The 20,504-nt window shown below is 33.3% G+C and overlaps 3 protein-coding genes across 6 annotated transcripts; 2 read left to right on the forward strand and 1 right to left on the reverse strand.

The window, feature by feature from the left end:
- The first annotated feature begins 5,224 nt into the window (after positions 1–5,224).
- LOC103571678 (splicing factor YJU2) lies at positions 5,225–7,211 on the forward strand. 2 transcript variants are annotated; one of them, XM_008549921.2, is made up of 5 exons: positions 5,226–5,307; positions 5,660–5,820; positions 5,893–6,588; positions 6,664–6,889; positions 7,129–7,211. In XM_008549921.2, the coding sequence occupies exons 2-4, from the start codon at positions 5,797–5,799 to the stop codon at positions 6,886–6,888; spliced, it is 945 nt and encodes a 314-aa protein (XP_008548143.1). In that variant the 5' UTR covers positions 5,226–5,307; positions 5,660–5,796; the 3' UTR covers position 6,889; positions 7,129–7,211. The 2 variants fall into 2 exon arrangements, with proteins under 2 accessions (XP_008548142.1, XP_008548143.1); XM_008549920.2 differs by lacking the exon at positions 7,129–7,211 and having other exon boundaries at positions 5,225–5,307; positions 6,664–6,955.
- On the reverse strand, positions 7,134–10,617 carry LOC103571677 (repetitive organellar protein). Its single transcript, XM_008549918.3, has 7 exons — positions 10,262–10,617; positions 10,071–10,198; positions 9,781–9,996; positions 8,655–9,493; positions 8,272–8,577; positions 7,893–8,190; positions 7,134–7,833 (listed from the first exon to the last, which is right to left on the reverse strand). The coding sequence occupies exons 1-7, from the start codon at positions 10,293–10,295 to the stop codon at positions 7,138–7,140; spliced, it is 2,517 nt and encodes an 838-aa protein (XP_008548140.1). The 5' UTR covers positions 10,296–10,617; the 3' UTR covers positions 7,134–7,137.
- A 169-nt stretch (positions 10,618–10,786) lies between these two features.
- On the forward strand, positions 10,787–19,825 carry LOC103571679 (spondin-1). Of its 3 annotated transcripts, none has more exons than XM_008549922.3 (16): positions 10,787–11,166; positions 12,883–13,072; positions 15,612–15,876; positions 15,983–16,169; positions 16,251–16,415; positions 16,474–16,597; positions 16,666–16,796; positions 16,856–17,168; positions 17,329–17,497; positions 17,557–18,049; positions 18,319–18,517; positions 18,588–18,758; positions 19,074–19,240; positions 19,304–19,385; positions 19,459–19,578; positions 19,640–19,825. In XM_008549922.3, exons 2-16 carry the CDS (start codon positions 12,883–12,885, stop codon positions 19,819–19,821), a joined length of 2,958 nt encoding a protein of 985 aa, XP_008548144.1. In that variant the 5' UTR covers positions 10,787–11,166; the 3' UTR covers positions 19,822–19,825. The 3 variants fall into 3 exon arrangements, with proteins under 3 accessions (XP_008548144.1, XP_008548145.1, XP_008548146.1); XM_008549923.3 differs by having other exon boundaries at positions 19,646–19,825; XM_008549924.3 differs by having other exon boundaries at positions 10,790–11,166; positions 17,557–17,788.
- Positions 19,826–20,504: the final 679 nt, after the last annotated feature.

The raw sequence follows: 20,504 nt of genomic DNA on the forward strand, positions 1-20,504 counted from the left end.
GACCTTGGAATAATCTTGCAACTCGGAACTTTAATTTCTCTCCATTCTCTTCCGCGACTCTGCCGAACACTTCCTCGGCTCTTAACACCAGCTCATTATCTATTGGCTGCCCACAATCTCTGGCTGTTGACAAAAAATACAGTAATTATGAATTTTTATTTAAATAAATAAATTAAAGGCAAAAAATAAAGGAATTTATCCTGGATGACGTCCACTGGGTTCGGTATTCACGACGAGTATCTTGCAGCAGAAAGATATCTCCCTTACTGGTTAATCTAGTTAGCAGTTATTCTTATTAGGTGACTGACTGAACCGGCTTTTACATTTTTTATTTCACAAAACTCCTCGTCCTTTTAAAAATTTATAAATACTAGCAGATTATAAAATTAAATGGTATTTGTCGAGCGCAGTATTAAATAAATTTTTTTAAAAGTCACCCGATTTTTTTAACCCAACGGGCAAATATGCGGTAGAAAAAAAATAACAGAGGCATAGATCATCCAAAGAATGGCGCCGACGTTTAAATAAAAAACTAAAACTATTTATTTTTCACCAGCTGTCATCTTCACGTCATTTTTCTTATCCATATCTTATACATTAGTTCTTTATTTTATTTTATTTATTATTTATATTTCTCAGCCTCAGAACACCGATGGGAACATCGATTTACTTTTTATTTTACGCTAAGGAAACCATACTTTAGTCCCTGAACGCCGTTGGTCTTGCTATCGCTATGCCTCTTATCATTTTACGGAAATACATATACGTATCTGAAAAAAAAAAAAAACTCGCACTCTTGTCTTGCTGTATAAATATACGTCCAAGTACTTGATGCAATATTATTTTGCGATAGTAATTTTTTTATGGCGTTTGTTCAAAATATTTAAAAAAAAACCCCGGGTCAAAATATTTCACTGAAAATCAACCGAAAAGGCAAAATATGGCTGAAATCATAGAAATTTTTATTAAAGAGGCCTATATTTGCCTGAAAAAACGACGAAATATTGTTATTCTCAATAAACAGGCCGAAAAATTGAATCAGCCTATTTTCGGCCACAGTGTTGTTTTTTTTTAAAATAAAATTATAGAATCTGGTAAAATTTTCAAGTTTTTGGACATTTTGAGACCTAGGTATCGGTTAAATTTCAGCTCAGATAGTTTTCGGCCTTGTGATCACTACCTGGGCCTTTTGACAACCACTTTTAGCTCAAGAAAAAATTTTATCATTTTTTTGGCTTGAAATTTTTTTACAGGAAGTATGCTAGTAATTTAAATTAATAAGAACAATGTTTTTATTGTAATAAATTATTATAAAATAAATAATACATGTCTCAGACTACTATCACTCATATTTATTCAGGTCCTCTAGTGAAAGATAACGCAGCTCGAATAAAAAATAAACAAATAAATAAAATAAAGCACGGAAAGTAGATTATGAATGAAAAAGTCTACCTGAGTCAGTGAAACCCAGTAATAGGATTGAGTAATTAAAAATAAACTAATTAGCAGCAGTAAGATGTAAATAAGGATGGGATGTGCGGCATGAAGTTTTGTAGCCCGTAATGGCGGCACTCTCTAGTATCACACAGGATTGGGAACAGCAGCAGTAGCAGTAGCAGCAGAAGAGCATGAACGGTAGACGAGGACTCTGGTCTATACCAGTGGTAGCAGGGCTCGTGTTTCGGTTTTCGTATTTCCAAGAAATGTTTGTTGGGTTTAGGTTGTCTGATGTTGTCGGGTTCCTCGTTTATTTACCATCAGGATAGCATGACTGGTTGTCAACCGTAGGATTCAAAATCAAAAGCCCAGGAACAGCTATTGCCGCTGACCAACATTGTCTAAGCCTGAACAATAAACTTTAACGTCTTTCACCATCCGAAAGTGAAGCACACAACCAGTGTACTTTACTGGTCTTCTTTGGTCTGTTGAATGTTAAGTAGAGCTGTTTTTTCCAACCTAATGGGTATCCAATCTCGCCACTTCAGGGAGGCATCCTGCCTCAAATGAAGCAAGGGTCCATGAATACTTATTTACTTTTTTTTTAAATTCTTGTTATTTCTTTACAAAATGAAGTGGCAGTTCTTGTGTTAGGACGCTGTCTGCTTAAAAAAATACTATAGAAGATGTGGGAAAGAGCTTAAGTTTCACGTAAATTAATTCAAATATATTTATCATAAAAAAAAAAAATTAGTAATTTAAGATAAATTTTTGATTCGTATCACGTTGTCACGTCCCGCTATCAAATCCACTCGACAAATCTTTCGCGCAGATAATTCCGCATTCTGATGGTGAGTGAAGTACCCCGGCATTGCAATTACAACACAAATACACCGCCGATGATGTTGATGATGATGATGATTATGATGATACAAAGTACTGATGCCGATACCCAAGTTATTTGGGAACAGAGACAAGCAAAGCATCTGTAGGGATGAAATACCACCAAGTCATCGATATAGCCCAGCTTCTTCAGTGTCTTTTTATTTTATCCAGCTTCTCTTTTCTTTCAGCTCAAAATCCGACATATTTATTTCGCCGAGTTATTTAAACCGCATTCCGTTTCTCCATAAAGCTTTGCAACGAAATCCTCATGATCGATTTACCATCAATATTTTTATCATTTATCTTTATTTGCTTTTCCGCAACATAAACATTTATATAGCTCTATGATACTACTAAATCTACACTTAGTCTAATCTATAAGCTTTCAATTTAACGGTTCAGGTAAACTTTATGACCAATTGCTATCTAAACAGCCTTTTAAAGTAATAAAATTTTTAAATTGTAACAAAATATATTATTCGAATGTAAGCAGCAGTAAAAGGACATTGACTTAAATGATGTCATAACTAAATAGAACAGGGAAAAATATAATCACTATGCCTAATTATCATCTATCAGAATATGTCCAACATGTGTCAGTGTCCACAAATGGTGCTTCTGCTATATTAAAGTGTTGCGATATTTGAGCAAGTGACAATTAAACCCTGATATATTGGCCCGTGATATTTATAAATGTAATCATTAAAGTATAATAAATCTGAGCGATCGATAAGTAGTGTGCTGTCCATTAGCATAACCCATGATAATTAATGCACCTCGTAATAATGACTCAGTAAATTTTTGTTAACATAATTGTTGGCAAAGCAGCAACGGGAACTTCAGTGTAAGAATACGGTTCTACATACTTAGCGTTAGTTTAAAGTTTAAAACCGCGTGCATGCCGTATCAGTTACAGAATTGTCAAGTTTATCAGCCAATGCGTGCGTATCCGAGTTTTTAAATGTATTATGTGATATACATATATTGAGTGTAGTATATTGTAGTATAGGATTACTCTTGGTGAAATATATGATAAGAGAATATAATGGTGCTGTCGTAAGTTGTAAGTTGATAATGAGCTGCTGATTGTTATTCAATGTAGTAAAAAATTTTTTAAAAATAATATATATAATATTTGTTATTATCATGATCATAACCAGGTCACACATGAATGATACACAAAAGATTTTTATATTCTTAGGTAGCGCACCAGGAAACATTAAATATAATATTTGTCCGGTCGACAATACGGAAACACTTCATCAAGCTTTATTGCGTCTGCATTTAAATTAGTTGTAATCTCAGTATATTAATACACAGCGTCTTCGGTACTTTAATGTACTCGTAATTCTACCCATCAATTTTTTTATATTATTTACTTATTTTTGTGGCTGATTAATTTTACACTTAGTGATCTCCTAAAAAATTATTATTTTTTCTACACAGAAAATAAAATTACAATGTATTGAAATTAAATTTTAATCATCAGCAATCTTAATTAATGAGTAATTAAATTATGATAATATAAAATTTAAAAGGATCGTGTGAAAAATTTAATTTAATTGATGATAAGAAATTATAGTTTAAGAATTTATTGTCTGAAGAAATTCTTCTAGGAAGCTGAAGAAAAAAAAAGTAGGTAATAAAAATATATAAGAAGGTAATCTTAATTTTTTATAGCAGACACACGAGCAGAGATTTAACCGACTTAACAGTCTTCCCAGAATTAAAGGTCTACGGTAGACATTTTTTGTTATCAGGGATAAAAAAGACGTCTCGACTTTCCTACAATCAGGCAACTGACATATTTATTAATATATATTTAAATGAAACATTTATAATTGTAATAAACTATAAATCTTGAAAATAATAACAATAATTATCTAAAAGCTCTGGAGAATTCCATCAAGAACGTTAGCTGAGTACCTTGTGATCTGTGATCGATATCTTGAGCAACGCCTTCCTCAGAGGATGATTATGATGAAGATGATGATGATGATCGAAGGCGAGTGTATTCGACATATATATCGATCGATTGTTAAACGATCATCAGCGCTGTTGGTTGTACTTTGTACTTTGAGTTGTGTGTAAGATAGAATTGGTGATGATCTGACGTGTGTAAGTAGAGAGCAGGCGAATCCTTTCATCGTGTCGGCCGGCGGTTGCCCAAGAGCCTGCAATTTTCAGTCTCTTCAGTCTCGAAACTGGTTCCTAGGAGTTGGCTTGTTCTTCTTGCCGGATAAATGCCGACGGCGCTAATAATAATCACCCGAAACCTCTAAACTGCCTTATTCGTAATCCTGAGTAGTCGTGCTCGGCAATGGCTACAACTACAACCGACAAACTCTTTTTTACCTCATATTTATAATAATAAAAAATAATAATAAACATCTGGTACTTTTTTCAGGGTGCAAATTCTTCACAGCAGCTTTAAATTACGATAATCTCTCCTGCTATTAACTACTACCTATTTTATACATATTTATTTAGTATGCATTTCTGAAATTTACAACCTGTAGCAATTATTTTAAATGATTTATATGATGAACAGGATTGATGCACGACCAGTAAATGAAAATTATTTCGTTTTACCTCCGTCATTTAGATTTTTATCACAATAATGAAGAAAATACTTGATTTCTCATTGACTGACAACTTTAAGAACTTTAATTCAACTATTTAAAAATACGACACTTTATTCACTGGATAAGCGTTAATTTACTGACTCAGTCAACTTGTATACTTACCTGAGCTTTATGGCGATAAGTTTATTCTTAAATTGTCGTGCCAGCTATTTAAATAAAAATTATTATTATTTTAATATTTTTTTTTAGTCTGTTTATGCTCGGATAGTCTTACAATAAATTCAATTATCCAGGTATTCAATAACGGATCCTTTGGCTGTTCTATTAGACGCCGAATTCAATGGAATTCTACGAATTACACAAATGCTTATTTTTAAATATTCTTCTTTCATCCATTCAAGTACGCATTCATTCAACATTTCAATATTTCCATTTTTAATAAATTTATTATAAATAATTACAATAAGAAAAAATATATAAATTACTCCATTGCCACTTTTGTTTATTTTCTCAATAAAATAATTAAAAAAAAAATATTAATTTACTGATTTGAATTTATTCTTTAAAAAATTGATATCAGATCTAAAATCTATATTATTTATCATTTCTTATATTTTTTAAATTAATACTGATATTTTTTTGTAAAAAAATTTTTATTATTTAAAAAAAAAAATAAAATATTATTTTAGCGAATGCTGCCGCTTCTGGTGACTTTTGTAACTAAAATTTAAAAATTCTTCTTATCAACGCAGGATAAAAAAATTTTGTCAACATAACCTGAAGTAAATACATTTATTTATGTCACTGTAACGTCGAGGTCCAGGAGTCTGTGATCATAAAATAATTTATTTATTTATTTATTTAAAAAGAAAACTAAAAAGTTTTAAAAATGTCTGAGCGTAAAGTATTAAATGTAAGTACTAAAATATTTATAAATTTCTTTTCTCAAATACGTAATTTTAATAAAATAAATTAATTTGAACAGAAATATTATCCTCCGGATTTCGATCCATCGAAAATCCCTCGTATGAAATTAGCCAGGAACCGTCAGTACACTGTGCGATTGATGGCTCCATTCAATATGCGCTGCAAGACCTGCGGCGAGTATATTTACAAGGGTAAAAAATTTAACGCACGTAAGGAAGACGTAGAGGGAAGCGATTACTTGGGGATAAGGATCTACCGATTCTACATTAAGTGCACGAGGTGTCTGCAGGAGATATCTTTTAAAACTGATCCGCAGAATACTGACTACGAGATCGAGGCCGGGGCGACGAGGAATTTCATGGCTCTGAAGCTGGCGGAGGAACAGGCACAGAGAGAGGAGGATGAAAAAAACGAGGAAGAGGCTTCCAATCCGATGAAACTCTTGGAGAAGAGGACACAGCAGTCAAAGCAGGAGCTCGAGTTGCTGGAGTCCCTGGAGGAGCTGAAGGATTTGAATAGACGTCAGCAGACCATCGATTACGACCAGATGCTCCAGCAGTACGACACCCAGGCGGTTCGCCAGAGGACTTTGAAGGAACAGGAGGAGCTCGATGAGGAATACGTCAAATCGGTTTTTAACAAGAAGAACAAAGTCACGGGGACTGTTGTCGAGGAAGAAATTGTCGTACTTCCAGAGGAGTCGCCGAATAAAAAATTTAAATCTACGGCAAGTACTTCGGCTGATAGTAAATCTGTAAGTCAATGAGTTTAATTGTAGATAATTATTAATTAATAATTAGTAATATTAATCTAATACTTTCATTTTCAGGGAGAGATTAAATCAGTGAGTTCATCATCGACCTCCGCTTGGTCTGCGCCGGCCACTAATTCACTGAGTTTGGCAAAAAAAAAATCAATTATCGGCATTAAAACAGCTGGGGGTAATAAACTGGCGGAAAAAATAGATGAGAAAAAAGAAAGTATTCCATTGGCGGTTAGTGGGAGTCTATCATTATTGGGAAATTATTCAGATAGCGATAGCGAAGATCAATAAAGTATATATCTATTTTATAATTTGTAAATATAAATTTAATGATAAATAAATAAGAATAAAAATGTCATTTAATAAATTTATAAAATAATATTTTTAGTATCAAATATAATTTTAAATATTTATTTTTTTCATTAATTTCGTCAGCGTTCGAAAAATTCCTTACAGGACGCGGCGCAGAAGCCTTTCCTAAAACAAAAATACAAGACAGTGAGTTTTAAATTTTTTATTTTAATTTATCAGGTTTTAAAATTAAGAAGAGTAGTCTCTTGAACTAGACTTATGTTTAAATTTATCTGGAGAATGGGCCCGCGATTCATGCCGACGAGAGCTGAGTTTTTTAAATTCTCTGGCACAATTATCAATGACCTGGTACGCATAGCAGCCGACATCAATATCAGGAAGTCGCGGCCGACTGTGATATCGATCACGCGAGCGATAGACACGTGAGTGATAATTATCATGATTATTATTATTATTATTATCATTTAGTCTTGGCGACTTATTTATCAGCCAGTTGTAGGCGCACTCAATGTGCTGAGACTTTAGTTTATACTTCTGATATTTTCGCTCCAGCTCTAAAGTCCGCGCGACTTGTTCCTCTATCAGCGAATTATAAGCGTACGGGCGAACATCTGGCTGTGATTTTTGATGATCGTCATGATAACCGGCCGATTGAGAAGCTCCCGCTTTAAATACTTGCTCGTAAATATTAAACTCCGATAGCCCGACGTACCGGGAGTCTTTGGTACTATTTTTAGTCTGCAACGCCAACTCCAGCTGTGCAATCCTTCTTTCCAACCGCGTCCGCTGCTCCTGGGCCCGCTCTTCCTGGTCCTCCATCTGCTTAACTAATTTTTCTAGTCTTGTCAGCTGCAGCTCCTTCGTTTCTACCATTTCGTATAATTTCTGTATCGCCTCCGCGTTTGTGGAAATTTCTTTGCTCACCTGCCGGCAATATATTCGTATAAAATATTTAAATAAATTAAATTTAAATGTAAAAATACCTCGTCGGTGGTAATTTCAGGGTCTTTATGTTTTAGATAAGCTATCAACTCATTTTGCATTATAATTTGCTGAGCTTGCTCGCGCACCGCTTGATCCTGCTGCTCAAATTGATTGATAGCTTCCGCTAGGCTGCTTTCTAACTCGACATTCTTGAGCTTAAGACTGGCTATCTCTTGACCGAGTTCCTCATTCTCTTTAACCAGCTCCGAAGTCTCCCAGTGATCCTTGGGCACTTCTTCTGTGTTTTTGTTGCACATTGACGCTACTTGATTCTCCAGTTCAACCATTCTCGTTTGACTACAATATTTTTATTTATTTAATCCATTGTTACAGTACATATATAAAGTGAAGTAAAGTAAAATAAGACAAAGTTCTAACGTAGTATCAAAAGTCCTTTGAAGGAACTCGTAGTCTTCAGTTAACTTTGAAAGCCGAGTACGCTCTTCTTCAAGCTGCCGCTTAAAATCTTTGTCACTTGATAATTCATTCTCATTAATATCAGAAATTAAATCTTTGTAACTTATCAGTTCTTTAGTCAGAGACTCGATTTCTCTGTTAAGCTCTTCCACTTGAGAACTTTTATTACGATCGATATTCGCTTCCTCTGTTCGCTTTTTTGCTTCGCTGATGGCTCTGTCTCTCTCCAGCTCAACTTTCTCCAGTTTATCCTGCAGTTCAGTAAAACTGAAAAAAAAAAAAAAAAAAAAAAAAATTTGTACTTTAAGTCTTGCAATAAATTTATAAATGAAATGATAACTTACTTGGCTTTGAAAACGGTCAGTTGATTTTCTAAACTGACAATTGTTTCCTCTGAATTTTTAAGGCTTTTGTTGAGGTCGCGTGTTCTGTTTTCGAAAATTTTGTCGCTTTGTTTCAACTGAGTCTCCAAACTCTTAACATACTCTTGGAATTTAATTATTTTATTTTGGTCGCTCTGAATACGAGCCTCGAGCTCACGAACAGTCGCCTTTGTCTTGCGCAAATCATTATCTGCAACATCCTTTGTTTCTTTCAGCTGATTAAATTTTTCCCCATCAGCTTCCGATTTTCTACGCATTTTATTAACAACTTCGTTGCTCATTGTTTCAAGATCTCTGATTCGCGAGCGCATGTTCTCTATCTCTTCCCACATAACTTTTATTTTATTAATCAGCTCACCCTTAGAGCTCTCCAACATTTTTTCCGTCATCTCTAATCTTGTTTTAAAACTTTCTCTCTCATTTTTGCAATCATCCACTTGTTTTACAAATTCTGGGTCAACTTTAGTTTTATTTTCAGTTAAATTTAAAGTTGAAATTGATTTTTCAACCCAGTCCACGAGCTCCGAGTGCTTTTTAATAACATCTTGACAAAGACTCAAGCACCCTTTCGGATAATCTTTTAATTCATTTTGTAAAATAGTCATAAATTCTTTAGTAATTAATGAATTTATTGCAGTGTGCTCTCCACTCCCGCGAGTATTGTCACAGTCATTAAATTTTATCGGAAAATCACCCGCTACAGTCTTAATGGACTCTATTTTACCGGGGTCCTTTCCACCACCAGCCATTATTTTTTCACGTAATTGAGATACTTCTTCGTACATATTTAATGCACTCACCTGTAATTATTTTAATTTTATCGTTGATCAATTTTTTTTTTCGCTCTAATGATACTTAAAATTAATTTTATGTTAAATCTTATTTCCAATAATCTGTCCATTGTTCCATAAAAATAATGAGACAAAATATAGAATAGGGGGGGGGTATACCCAGAGTCTTATATTAATTATCCCCTACCCCACCTATATTACATTTTTTTTTATTTATTTATAAAAATAACTTTTAACTCTGATTTAAATTAAAAAAATTTTTCTAAAAGGGGAAATAAGTTAAAATAAATTTTTACCTGTTTTTCTTGAATTTCATTTCGTATTGACAGATAACGATTTTGTTTATTTCTATACTGTCTTTCAAGTAACGTCTGATTTGTCGACTGCAAACTCGATGCACGAATTTTCGGAGATGAATTAAAACTTCTTGAAGTCATACGACGCCGATTTCCCCATGTCGATGTCGGACTTGTCGCTGGATCTTTCGTAGCTGACATTTTTGTCGCATCAGCCTTAAAATAAAAAAAAAAAAAGTCCAAGATTTATATGGCAAGAGAATTTTTTTTAGGATCAAAATGACACTTACCGCACTATTCTGGGCAACGATCGTAGGAATTTTACTCCGGGCTCGAGTTACGGAGGGAGCTCTACCGTGATTACTTACTGACCTGGACGCTTTCGGGAGATACGATACTTTTTCATCATCAGCTTTGTCTAAAAATAATAACACTAGAGACATATTCTGAACAATTATCCAACTAATTAGAATCTAGTTACCTATCGATTCGTTTAAATTGAGCTTCGTCGACATTATTGACACTCAAAAAAATTTACATAATTTATACATCAGCTAAAACGTTTTGTCCAACTAAAGATTACTATTTTTTTGTCGATAGTTGATTGATATTTTTATTTAACTCAAAACAACTGATGGATCTCATGGCAACCGATCATCGCTCACTTCACTTTTATTTAACTGCCGACAACGTTCGAAAATTTAAAAAAATATCTAGATCAATTTTTCCATTCGTCAAAAGCTCAAAAATGAATTACTATTATGATTATTAATTAGTTAAACAACATTTAAATTATTAACAAGCAGGAAACTAGAAGCAATTACCAAAAATAATAGATATGGCCGTAATAACTCTCCCGCAAGGCCAAATAAATTAAACTTTTTTTTATTAATTATTTAAAAAACAATTTATTAATTGATTAATAAAAAAATTCAAAACTCCGTAACAGAGTATTACATTTTTTAAATATCGCTAATTAGTTTGCTTGCTTGTGCGTATTTGCAGACTCATATGTTAATAGAGTAGTTAAATAAACTGTTTGTCAACTCATACTAAATTACATAAATATATATAAGTACAATAATTATGTATATGATCCATATGATCATATATATCTGGAGAAATGTGCGCAAACCGCGTGACGCAAGTAGTGACGGCCGCCTCGTGTCAGACAAATCGCTCGCGGAAAGCTGCCTAAAGCTTTGTACTTTCAGTTCAATCCAAACTACCGGCAACACTAGACGTACTCGTTTACTTAAGCTCTTTAAATTACATGTGCTTATCTGATAAATATTAAAGATTGTCAACACATACTTACAATCCTAGAAAAATTTTCTTGATTTATTTTGTGATTTAATTACAGAAGTTCTTGTTATTCATTACAAGGTAAGTAAATAAAGTAAAGTACCATAAATTTATTTTTTTTATATTTATTATTTATTTATTTATTTATTTTACTGTACAAGTTCACGGTCGCATTCTTTAATTTAGAAGCGACTTAAGGTTTCCAAGTAAATATTCTAATAGGATTATTCGGACGGCCTTTTCATTACTTACTTTTATTTTATTTGAATGAATAAAATTCATTATTATTATTCGGGGTTTTTTTTTAATTTTAAAATAAAGTAATACTTTACTTAATTAAAACTTAAATATTTTATATAAAAGTAAACTTATCAATAAGTTTAACTATGCTCTCATTAATCTGTGATCTCGACTGATTTATTCTCAGGTAAAACTTTTTTATTCCATAAATCTAAAACTTAAATTCGCTTTATTATCACTGGATTTGTCTATAAACTTTATGAATATACTGTAAAAAAAAAAAAAAAAAAAAAAAAAATGAATTATAAAAATAATTTACTTGAAATCCGTGAAATTTTTTTCAGATAAAAATATATGTTGCAATTATTTCACTGATATTAAATATATATCTGACGTGACATTGACGGCTCTTAGCTTTAGCTTACAGTTTACTTTTAGGATTTTAAACTGTAAAAAGCCCGTAGCAATCACCCGAGAGGATGATCGGCCACGTGCGAATGTTGCCCAAAGGATTTATTTCCCAGTAGATATGTACGTATATATACATATATGTGATACCTAATACTCCGACGAAGCTCTTACCCTGGATTTCAAAGCATTACAGTTGAATGCGATGCAAGCTATCAAGTCAATGACACTAGATCCCGCTACCTTTTACTCATTTTCTATTTTATATTTTTTCTCTTTATCTTTATACCCACTTGTAATATTGATATAATCTTTTCCTGATATTGCGTCTTCAATATATCAGGGTTGATATGAATATATATGTAAAGCTTTAAATGATATATATAAAACTTCAGACGACATTTTTTATTATAAAGTATTCTATAAATATAAATGTATTTATGCGAGTCGAAATATTTAATAATATGATATGATATATTTAAAAGCGGGTGTAAAGTACGCGAGAGAGAAAGTTTTTAGTGGAAACACATTGTTTTAAGTTTTATACGGGTATGAACGTCAAGAAGTTGATGGTGGATCGAGTGGCAGTCTGCCAAAGACCAAAGAGCTGGTGTAAAGTCAAATGTCACGTTGTATGTACCAACATTCCCGCTCTATATATATTTAGGTTCACTTATTCAACACAACACACAGGATATTTGCCTTTACTCTCTGCTGCAAGCCCCATGTTATCCACTTTAATTGCGCTGGCTATAGCTTTCCATCAATCAATCACAAATTTACTTTGGTTAAATACCATTAGCATGCAATCATACTAATAATCATTATAATAATTTATCTGTGTAAACCATTAACTGTTTAATTTTAATTTTAACTGTAATTAATACGCGGTTATTTTTCAATTAATTTAAAAATTAATTCATCGCAAAGGTAAAAATCCGAATGGATATGAGTAATTAAATAGCCGGGGTATGTATGGGGGGGGGGGGGATGAGTTTTTGTGGAAAAATTTTTTCACGGGCAGGAAAAAAGGACAGGTCTGAAAAAAAAAAATTTTTAGCAAATTTTTGAAATGTTCGTTTTACCCGCCTTTTTGATTACATTAATGAGGAAAGTTAATTAATTAAAATAAAAAATTAAATGTTTCAGATGATTTACACGGGGTATTTAATAGTTTTAATTTTAACTGGTCTGGAAAAATCATTTGGGGCGAAATGCGACAGGAAGATCGACAGCAATACCGAGCCAGGAGAGTTGGAGGGAAAATTTTCAATTTTTCTCTGGACTTTTAATAAAACTGACATGGTCGATCAGTATATGCCAAATACGCGATACATTGGTATGTTTTATTATAGATATTTTTAAAAAATATTTAATTAATGGAGTAGCGTAGAATGGAAAATAAAAAATGGATAATCCATAAGCAATTTGAATAGCTATCGAGTCTATTTAAATTTATAACATGAGAGCCTTTACTTGATAGCGGGATTATTCAATTGGATATGTGTATCCTGAGCCTTGATGAGAAAGGTTTCATTGTTGGCTGATGCAAATTGTGGGTAAACACTGTAGACTATCAGGTTGTAATAGACGACGAGAATAGATGATGATAAAAAATAATATCGTCGAGCTTTAAATCCGTCAGATTGAGGGTAACGAGTAACTTGAAATAAAACCAGGGCTCACTACAGAATTTAATTAACGCGTAAATTGGATTTTCTTAGCCGATTAATAACTCAAGTATGTTACTTTACAATCGATGGTTGTTTCTGTGCATCTCTGTTAGCTAATTTACCCAGGACTACTTGCGACTCAGGCCTGATGAGTGGAAGAAAAAAAAGTAACGAGTTTTAATTCAAGTAAATGCCAGAACGCAATTGTCTAGGGTGAAACTAAAAAATAAAAAGTAAAAGAGTAAATAAAAGCCGGATATTACGACACTCGAGGTGGTCTTTTCTTTAGGAATAAAAATAAAAAATTTTAGATCAAGATGTACTGCCAGAAAAAAAAGTAAGTAATGAAACAAGTTGCTGGTGTTTTCTCACAAATGCACTGAAAAAAATAATAATTTTTGTAAAAACAATATTTTCTTAAGTAGCAGGTCAATGAAAATTATTAATTTCATATATAAGTCGAAGAATTATTTTTTTGACAGAAGAAAATCCAAGTTTATTTGGATGCTGATTGAATATTATCTTTTAATTGCTAAATTTAGTTGAATTCCTGTACTATTTACTACACATAAATTTATTATCATACTTAAATTCCCGCGTTTTTTCACTGGGTTATTTTACTTGCGGGTCAAATGTTACGGAACCAAATTTCGAATAGCATAATTTCTTGTAAAAAAAAAAAAAGGAATATTTCTAAAAATTATTTTATCTCTGTGTGCTTTTATAAATTTTTCCAGCCGGTATGTTCAGTTGTCGAGTGCGAAATTAAATATATGCGAGGAAGGTTATTAGTTTAAATGTATTTTCATGACTAATCCATTTAATTCAGGGTTATGAGAATTGAAGCGCAGCTTCTCGCGGGGTTTCGCTGATATCAAATGTGTCTGTAACATATGACGAATTTATTACTGTAATGCAACGAGTATATCAAATATATGGTAAACTAATTAATTATACACTTTGATGTAAAATAAATTTAAAATTTAAATTGCGTATGCTGATTTAATTTGCATAAGTAGATTTAAAATTTTAAACGTACTGATAAAAAATTCTATTTTTAGTGTTTTTTGTAATTAATAGCTGATCGTTGAGAAAAAATGTGTAAGTTAAAAATAGTGTTTATAAACATAACAGGCTGTCTCTTATTCCTTCGTCACATTAACGAGCTTTATTGCCTGGGAACGAACGTCGGTCGTCCACGCAAAAAAAAGTCATCACTGTCAAGGGGGAAGCTGCGCAAGAATATTAAAAAAATAAAAAATAAATATCATGAGCAGTCAAACTCGACGTAGAAGACCTCCAACACACACCGGAAGCCATAGAGACGAACACACACGTATACATACATGTACTTGGGCAGTTTTAAAGTTGTAGATGCTGCTGGTGCTACTGATGCTTTGAGGAAATATCGTTTATCACGAGAAAGGCCAACAAAAAAAAAATACTTGCAAGTAACTGCTAACTGCAAACCGTTACTTGGATGCTTTGATAGCCGAGAGCTCTACAGAAACACAGCAGCATCACCTGGGATTGATTTATATATGTATATATGTGCATTAGTACAGATAAAGTGAATAGAAAAAGCAGGCTTTCAAATTATCAAAGTTATCGGAGCTTGTTAACCGGTAGTTTTACGAATACTCTGTTCAGAGAGTAGAAAAACAAATTTTGAACTTGGATGTCCCTTTGATTATATTTTTTATGATGTTTTAAATTTGTTTTTTAAAAATAAAGTTGATTTAACTTGAGATTTCAATTTAAGTTAAAAAAATATTTAAGATGAGATTTAATTTATTTAAAATATACGTCGCATCAAATCGATCGCTTCGTGATTTCTAGTATCAATTGAATTATCTGACAATCTCTATATATATAGAAAAAGGGAGAGAGAAGGAAAAAGGAAAAGAAGGAAATTCTGATGGTGGAAAAGCAGCCAATTTATCAAGGACTTTTCAACTAATTTTATTTTTTTTTATGACTATAAAAATACCAAGGTCTCGATTATTCCCATCACAGCTGGTAATAAATTTAAAACTGGCTAATGAAATTAAATTCCAGGATTTAAGTTTATGAAAAATATTATATGAAAACCTACGCGATGACCTAGTTTATTAGTCTAGTCTAGTAGCTTATTTTTATAAATTTAAAATACTTAACTAGTTTACCGACAAAATATAAACTCAAGTTAATTTTTTATCTCTGTAGTGACGGTCGAGGGAGCGAGCTTGCCGGAAATTGGCCTACATAGCTCTGAAAAGTACACAGAAAAGTTCATAAGATTTTTATTGACAGTTGATAATAAGAATGAGTCCTCCTCATCGGAGGGGTCATTTGACCTTATTGACGACTCGTTGACCCAGTTCTCGGACAAGTGTCCAAACAGTATCATGGAGACGAGCAAGATACCAAAGGGAGACATAAGTGTTGCATGGACGAGCCCTCCCGAGGGAAGCGGCTGCGTACTCTTCAGGTTATTTTAGTTTTTTTTTTTTTTAAATCTTCCCGCGATTCTGATTGAGACTGCAGTTGGATTCGAGGCACTTATTGTTAATGTATTATCCGTCCTCTTTAAACAGGGCGACAATAATGGAAACCCCCGAGACATGGTTTATGGATGAAGGCGGCTTAGTGAGAACAGTTTGTCAAGATCCCAAAGCAATAGAAGACGATCCGGGACCTGTCTTGCCTGAGTGCTGTGCTTGCGACGAAGCCAAGTACGAGGTCACGTTCGAGGGTCTCTGGTCTCGGAATACTCATCCCAAGGTTCAATGGCCGTAAAAAAAAAAAAAAAATAATTAATCCACCCGATAATTTAATTTATATTTATCTGAGCCCTTCTTTTAGGATTTTCCCAGCAAAGGCTGGATGATTAAATTTTCGGACGTTATTGGGGCTTCTCATACTTTCGACTACCGGTTTTGGAAGTTTGACGACACGGCCAGCGAAGGGCTTCAGCAAGTGGCCGAGTTCGGGTCAACAAGAAAACTCGAGTCCGAGCTCAAAGAGCAGGTACAGATATCGACTAACTGATGAACTGGCAATTAAATTAATTAGTTAATTATTTTAGAGCGAACATATCAGGACAATTATCAAAGCACGAGGTATCAGCCATCCAAATGTCACCGGAAGGACTTTCGCAGTGTTCAGAGTAGACCGGAAGCATCATCTCATGTCACTGGTTTCCATGATTGGTATGATTCTTTTTATTTTTTTATTTTCGTTACAGAGTTTTAAATTGGATGGATTTAATATTTGTCAGTACCGTCACCTGATTGGATTGTCGGAGTCTCTGGGCTGGAGCTTTGTCTCTCGAATTGCTCGTGGATCGAACACAAAGAGCTCAATTTATACCCGATCGATGTGGGAACTGATGACGGGATAACTTACATGGTAAAGTATCCAATTAAATTTATTATCTTTCATTTTATTAAAAATAATGATGGATTTAGTCCCCGGATTCGCCGCTGGAAAACCCGGAGCCAATAAGACGAATAACAACCAGCTGGCCAAATGACACGAGGTCGCCTTTTTATGATCCCCTTGGCATGGACATGAAACCTATGGCAAAGCTGCACCTCAGCAGACAAAGACTTTACGAAAAAGCCTGCGATGATTCTGCCGGCACCACTGCCACTGATTCAGGTGGTGATAATAATGAAGTTAATAATAATAATGATAATGATAATAGTATAAATTCAACAACAGACGAAGATGGTGAAAACCATAAAGGAAAGAACCGTAAACCCCACAGAAAAAAAGATAGCAAGTATTTTTCTTTTAGTTTATTTTTATTTTAATTCAATTTTATTCACTTTAACCCATAATTTAACCGGCCGAGGTACTAATCCATGTAATTGTTAATTTTAATCTATAAATATATATTTTTTCTTTTTATTTAAATATTTAATTATCTTTAATTTAGAGTCGTGTAGGACAACTCAATGGAGTGGGTGGGGCGAGTGCTCGGTACCTTGTGGCGAAGGAAAGAGAATGAGACAAAGAAAATATGAGGATCCAATAGCTGCTGCGGCTCATAATTGCAATAAATCATTAAGTAACCGCGGAGTCTGTTATGGAAATAATCCAGAATGGTAATTTTTTTTTTTTTTTTAAATGAAATAAATATACGAATTTAATAATTATTTGTTAGCAATGGAAACGAAAGAGAAGGGACGATTCTCGACACACCGGCGTGCAAATTAAATCAATGGTCAGAATGGAGTTCTTGTACAACAACTTGCGGCCAAGGAGAAACTGTACGCTCCCGTATTTTTGTCCATAAGAAACATCGCAAGCACTGCATGATGGTACCGAATGGCCCAGAATTGCAGCAGACGGTTCCATGTGATAATGGGCCTTGCGAAAATACGGAAACTGAAGAGGTAAGAAAATTAGAGGATCAGGATGACAATGTTGTCGTTGATGATATTACCGAGGAAACGGAGGTTGAGGCAGAGACAGAGGAGGATAAAATGGAAGGGGATGAGGAGAATGATGATGAGGAAAATCAGGAGGAAGAGAATGTGGAGGGGGCAGAAAATCAGGAAGGAAATGAAGAAGAAGAAAAAGATAATGATGATGAGAATAATGATGAAAATGATGATGAAGAAGAGGTGGTGGAGGTAACCGAGGAATGGTTGCAGGTGAGAATTAAAAGAATATTTAAAAAAAAATATCATGGTCATTATCATGACTAATAAATTCGAGACATTTATTAACTTTATCATGCGAGTCTTTCCTGCACACCATTTCTCGTTGCTATCAATCAGCAATGCCATCATTTTATTGGTCACTAAACGGTCATGATTGGGGTCAAGCGTGAGACGTCAAATGAAATGGAAAAAATATTTTTATTATTATTATTTATCTAGTTAATAAGAAAAATACTTTACGCGCTGTTTTAATTTTGTAGAAATGTCCTGATGACGTGTACGGTCCCTGGGGTGCATGGTCTCCATGCACATCATCATGTGGACTGGGTACTAAAACGAGACACCGCAGACCTATTGATGGCGCTGATGAGGGAAGTGTTAATTGGGTTTGTCGAATACAAAGTGTTAATTGTACTTCAAAAATAAAAAGCTGCGAAATAACTCCTGAAGATGCTGAAAGTAATATTCATATATATATTTATATTTATATGAATATTGGTATTGATGCTGATAAATGATATAATTACAGTGATTTGCAACGAGCCATTGATTACTGGATCGTGTGAAGGATCTTTCAAGCGAGTCTACTATAATTCGACAACAAAAGAGTGCAAGTTTTTCAACTACAAAGGATGCGAGGCCAATAGAAATAATTTTCAAACTGTCGAAGAGTGTATGAAAGTTTGTAACGAAATCCGGAGTAAGTTTATTTAGATTTATATTTTAAAAAAAAAAAAATTTTATTTGTAATAATTAAATAACTTTGTGATGAATTTTTATGCTTACGAATAATAAGAAGGAATTTGGGAAGGAGCTAAGTCTGAAGATGTATCGAAAAATTATAAAGTATCGATAAGTAGTGTTCTTAGTTATCACATTCCCGTTCACCAGGAACGTAGAAAGTCTAAGCGCGAGCGACTCGGTGATTACTGTCACCTAAAAAATTATTAAATTTTTTTGTAAAATAGTAAATTTATATTTTTTAATTGTTGATTTAAATTTTAAAATTCTGCAGATCCAGAGTCTGAGGATTTTAATGGAATCCAAGCCGGCAGTCAAGTTTTGTCGACAACTCAAGAATACGAGGAAGGACAAAAAGTGGATTGTGAAGTGACTGAGTGGAGCGACTGGACGATTTGCGAAGACTGTCACGGATATACCAACAGCACTCGGTCTATTATGGTCAGTATTTTTAGTTAATTTATTTTTAAAATTTTATACTAATAATTATTTTGGTTGATTCAGACTCCGGCACAAAACGGCGGACGGAGGTGTCCGAAGAAACTGATGAGAAAAATAAAATGCCACAAAATATTACCCGGGTGCTGTAAGTAATTTTAAATAATTTTTATCAAAATTAAATTTGAAAGTTGGTTTTAAATTTTAAATTCATTTTTTAGCAAAAGACAGTCGGGGTGATCGCCGGAAACGTTATCGTGATCGCAAGTCCGTTTTGCCCGAAAATCATAACAACAATAATAATAATAATAATAATAATAATTATAGTTATAATAATGGAGGTAATTAAATGTTATGATCATGACTTAAAGTTAGAGAAAACAATAATCTTAATTAAATTAGTTTCAGTTGACTGTAAATTAACCCACTGGTCTCCTTGGTCTTCGTGTCACGCGACTTGTGGCAACGCAGTTCAACATCGGACACGAAGAATTCAAATTCATCCCTCCGGATTACATGGCAAACCTTGCACTAGACTCGTCGAGTTTCGAAAGTGCTCAATGTTTCCTTGTATAGCTGAATAACCCTTGTTTCATTTTTTGTATGTTAAGAAACCCAGAAGAATTGTTGTACAATAATTAATTAATTCGCAACGATATTTCGCGTTACGGCGGCCCTCAAGTGGCCAAAAACGATACACAGAAAAAAGCATTGCTTGGAGCAAATAATTATTTTTTTCTGTGTACCTCTACCCTATACGCCCTTATGGCACCTGCGCTGCGATTTTCTATCAAGATAATTAAAGAGGAAATTTTTTTGAACCATGAGTAGAACAGAGTTGATATTTCACTGAACATGTGAGTGAAAATATATAAAATTTAGTCAAAGTACTAAGTATCGCTAGTTGTCGATTGCTTATTAATTAATTATTAATTAAAAATAATATTTATCGTTGACGATGGTCACAAATTATATTTAATTATCAGTTGTTCGTAAGGTCATAAACAATAACAAAATCATAACGCACATATCCTAGTTAAATTTATTATAAATTTACCGCGTAATTTGAATTATTTTTGATCCAGTATTAAATATTGTAATAAAATACTCTGCGTTTTTACAATAAAGTATAATAATTTGTAGATTGAAGATTGCATTAAATCCGTGTGATTAAATAAAAAGCACATAAGTATAAAATGTGATTGATATATGTGCATTTAGATTTGTTTTTACAATGAAAAAAAAAATAATAACAATAAAAACGAGC

The sequence above is a fragment of the Microplitis demolitor genome, chromosome 10, assembly GCF_026212275.2.
Source record: "Microplitis demolitor isolate Queensland-Clemson2020A chromosome 10, iyMicDemo2.1a, whole genome shotgun sequence".
Classification (NCBI taxonomy): Eukaryota; Metazoa; Arthropoda; class Insecta; order Hymenoptera; family Braconidae; genus Microplitis; species Microplitis demolitor.

Coding starts and splice junctions, on each gene's coding strand:
- LOC103571677 (XM_008549918.3), bottom strand. CDS start 10,295: ATGTCGACGAAGCTCAATTTAAACGAATCGATAG. Junction 8,578..8,654: donor CTGACCGTTTTCAAAGCCAA/GTAAGTTATCAT, acceptor TTTTTTTTTCAG/TTTTACTGAACTGCAGGATA. Junction 7,834..7,892: donor CTGAAATTACCACCGACGAG/GTATTTTTACAT, acceptor TATTGCCGGCAG/GTGAGCAAAGAAATTTCCAC.
- LOC103571679 (XM_008549922.3), top strand. CDS start 12,883: ATGATTTACACGGGGTATTTAATAGTTTTAATTTTAACTGGTCTGGAA. Junction 15,877..15,982: donor AGCGGCTGCGTACTCTTCAG/GTTATTTTAGTT, acceptor CTCTTTAAACAG/GGCGACAATAATGGAAACCC. Junction 19,386..19,458: donor CAAAATATTACCCGGGTGCT/GTAAGTAATTTT, acceptor TTCATTTTTTAG/CAAAAGACAGTCGGGGTGAT.
- LOC103571678 (XM_008549920.2), top strand. CDS start 5,797: ATGTCTGAGCGTAAAGTATTAAAT. Junction 5,821..5,892: donor CTGAGCGTAAAGTATTAAAT/GTAAGTACTAAA, acceptor TAATTTGAACAG/AAATATTATCCTCCGGATTT. Junction 6,589..6,663: donor CTTCGGCTGATAGTAAATCT/GTAAGTCAATGA, acceptor TTTCATTTTCAG/GGAGAGATTAAATCAGTGAG.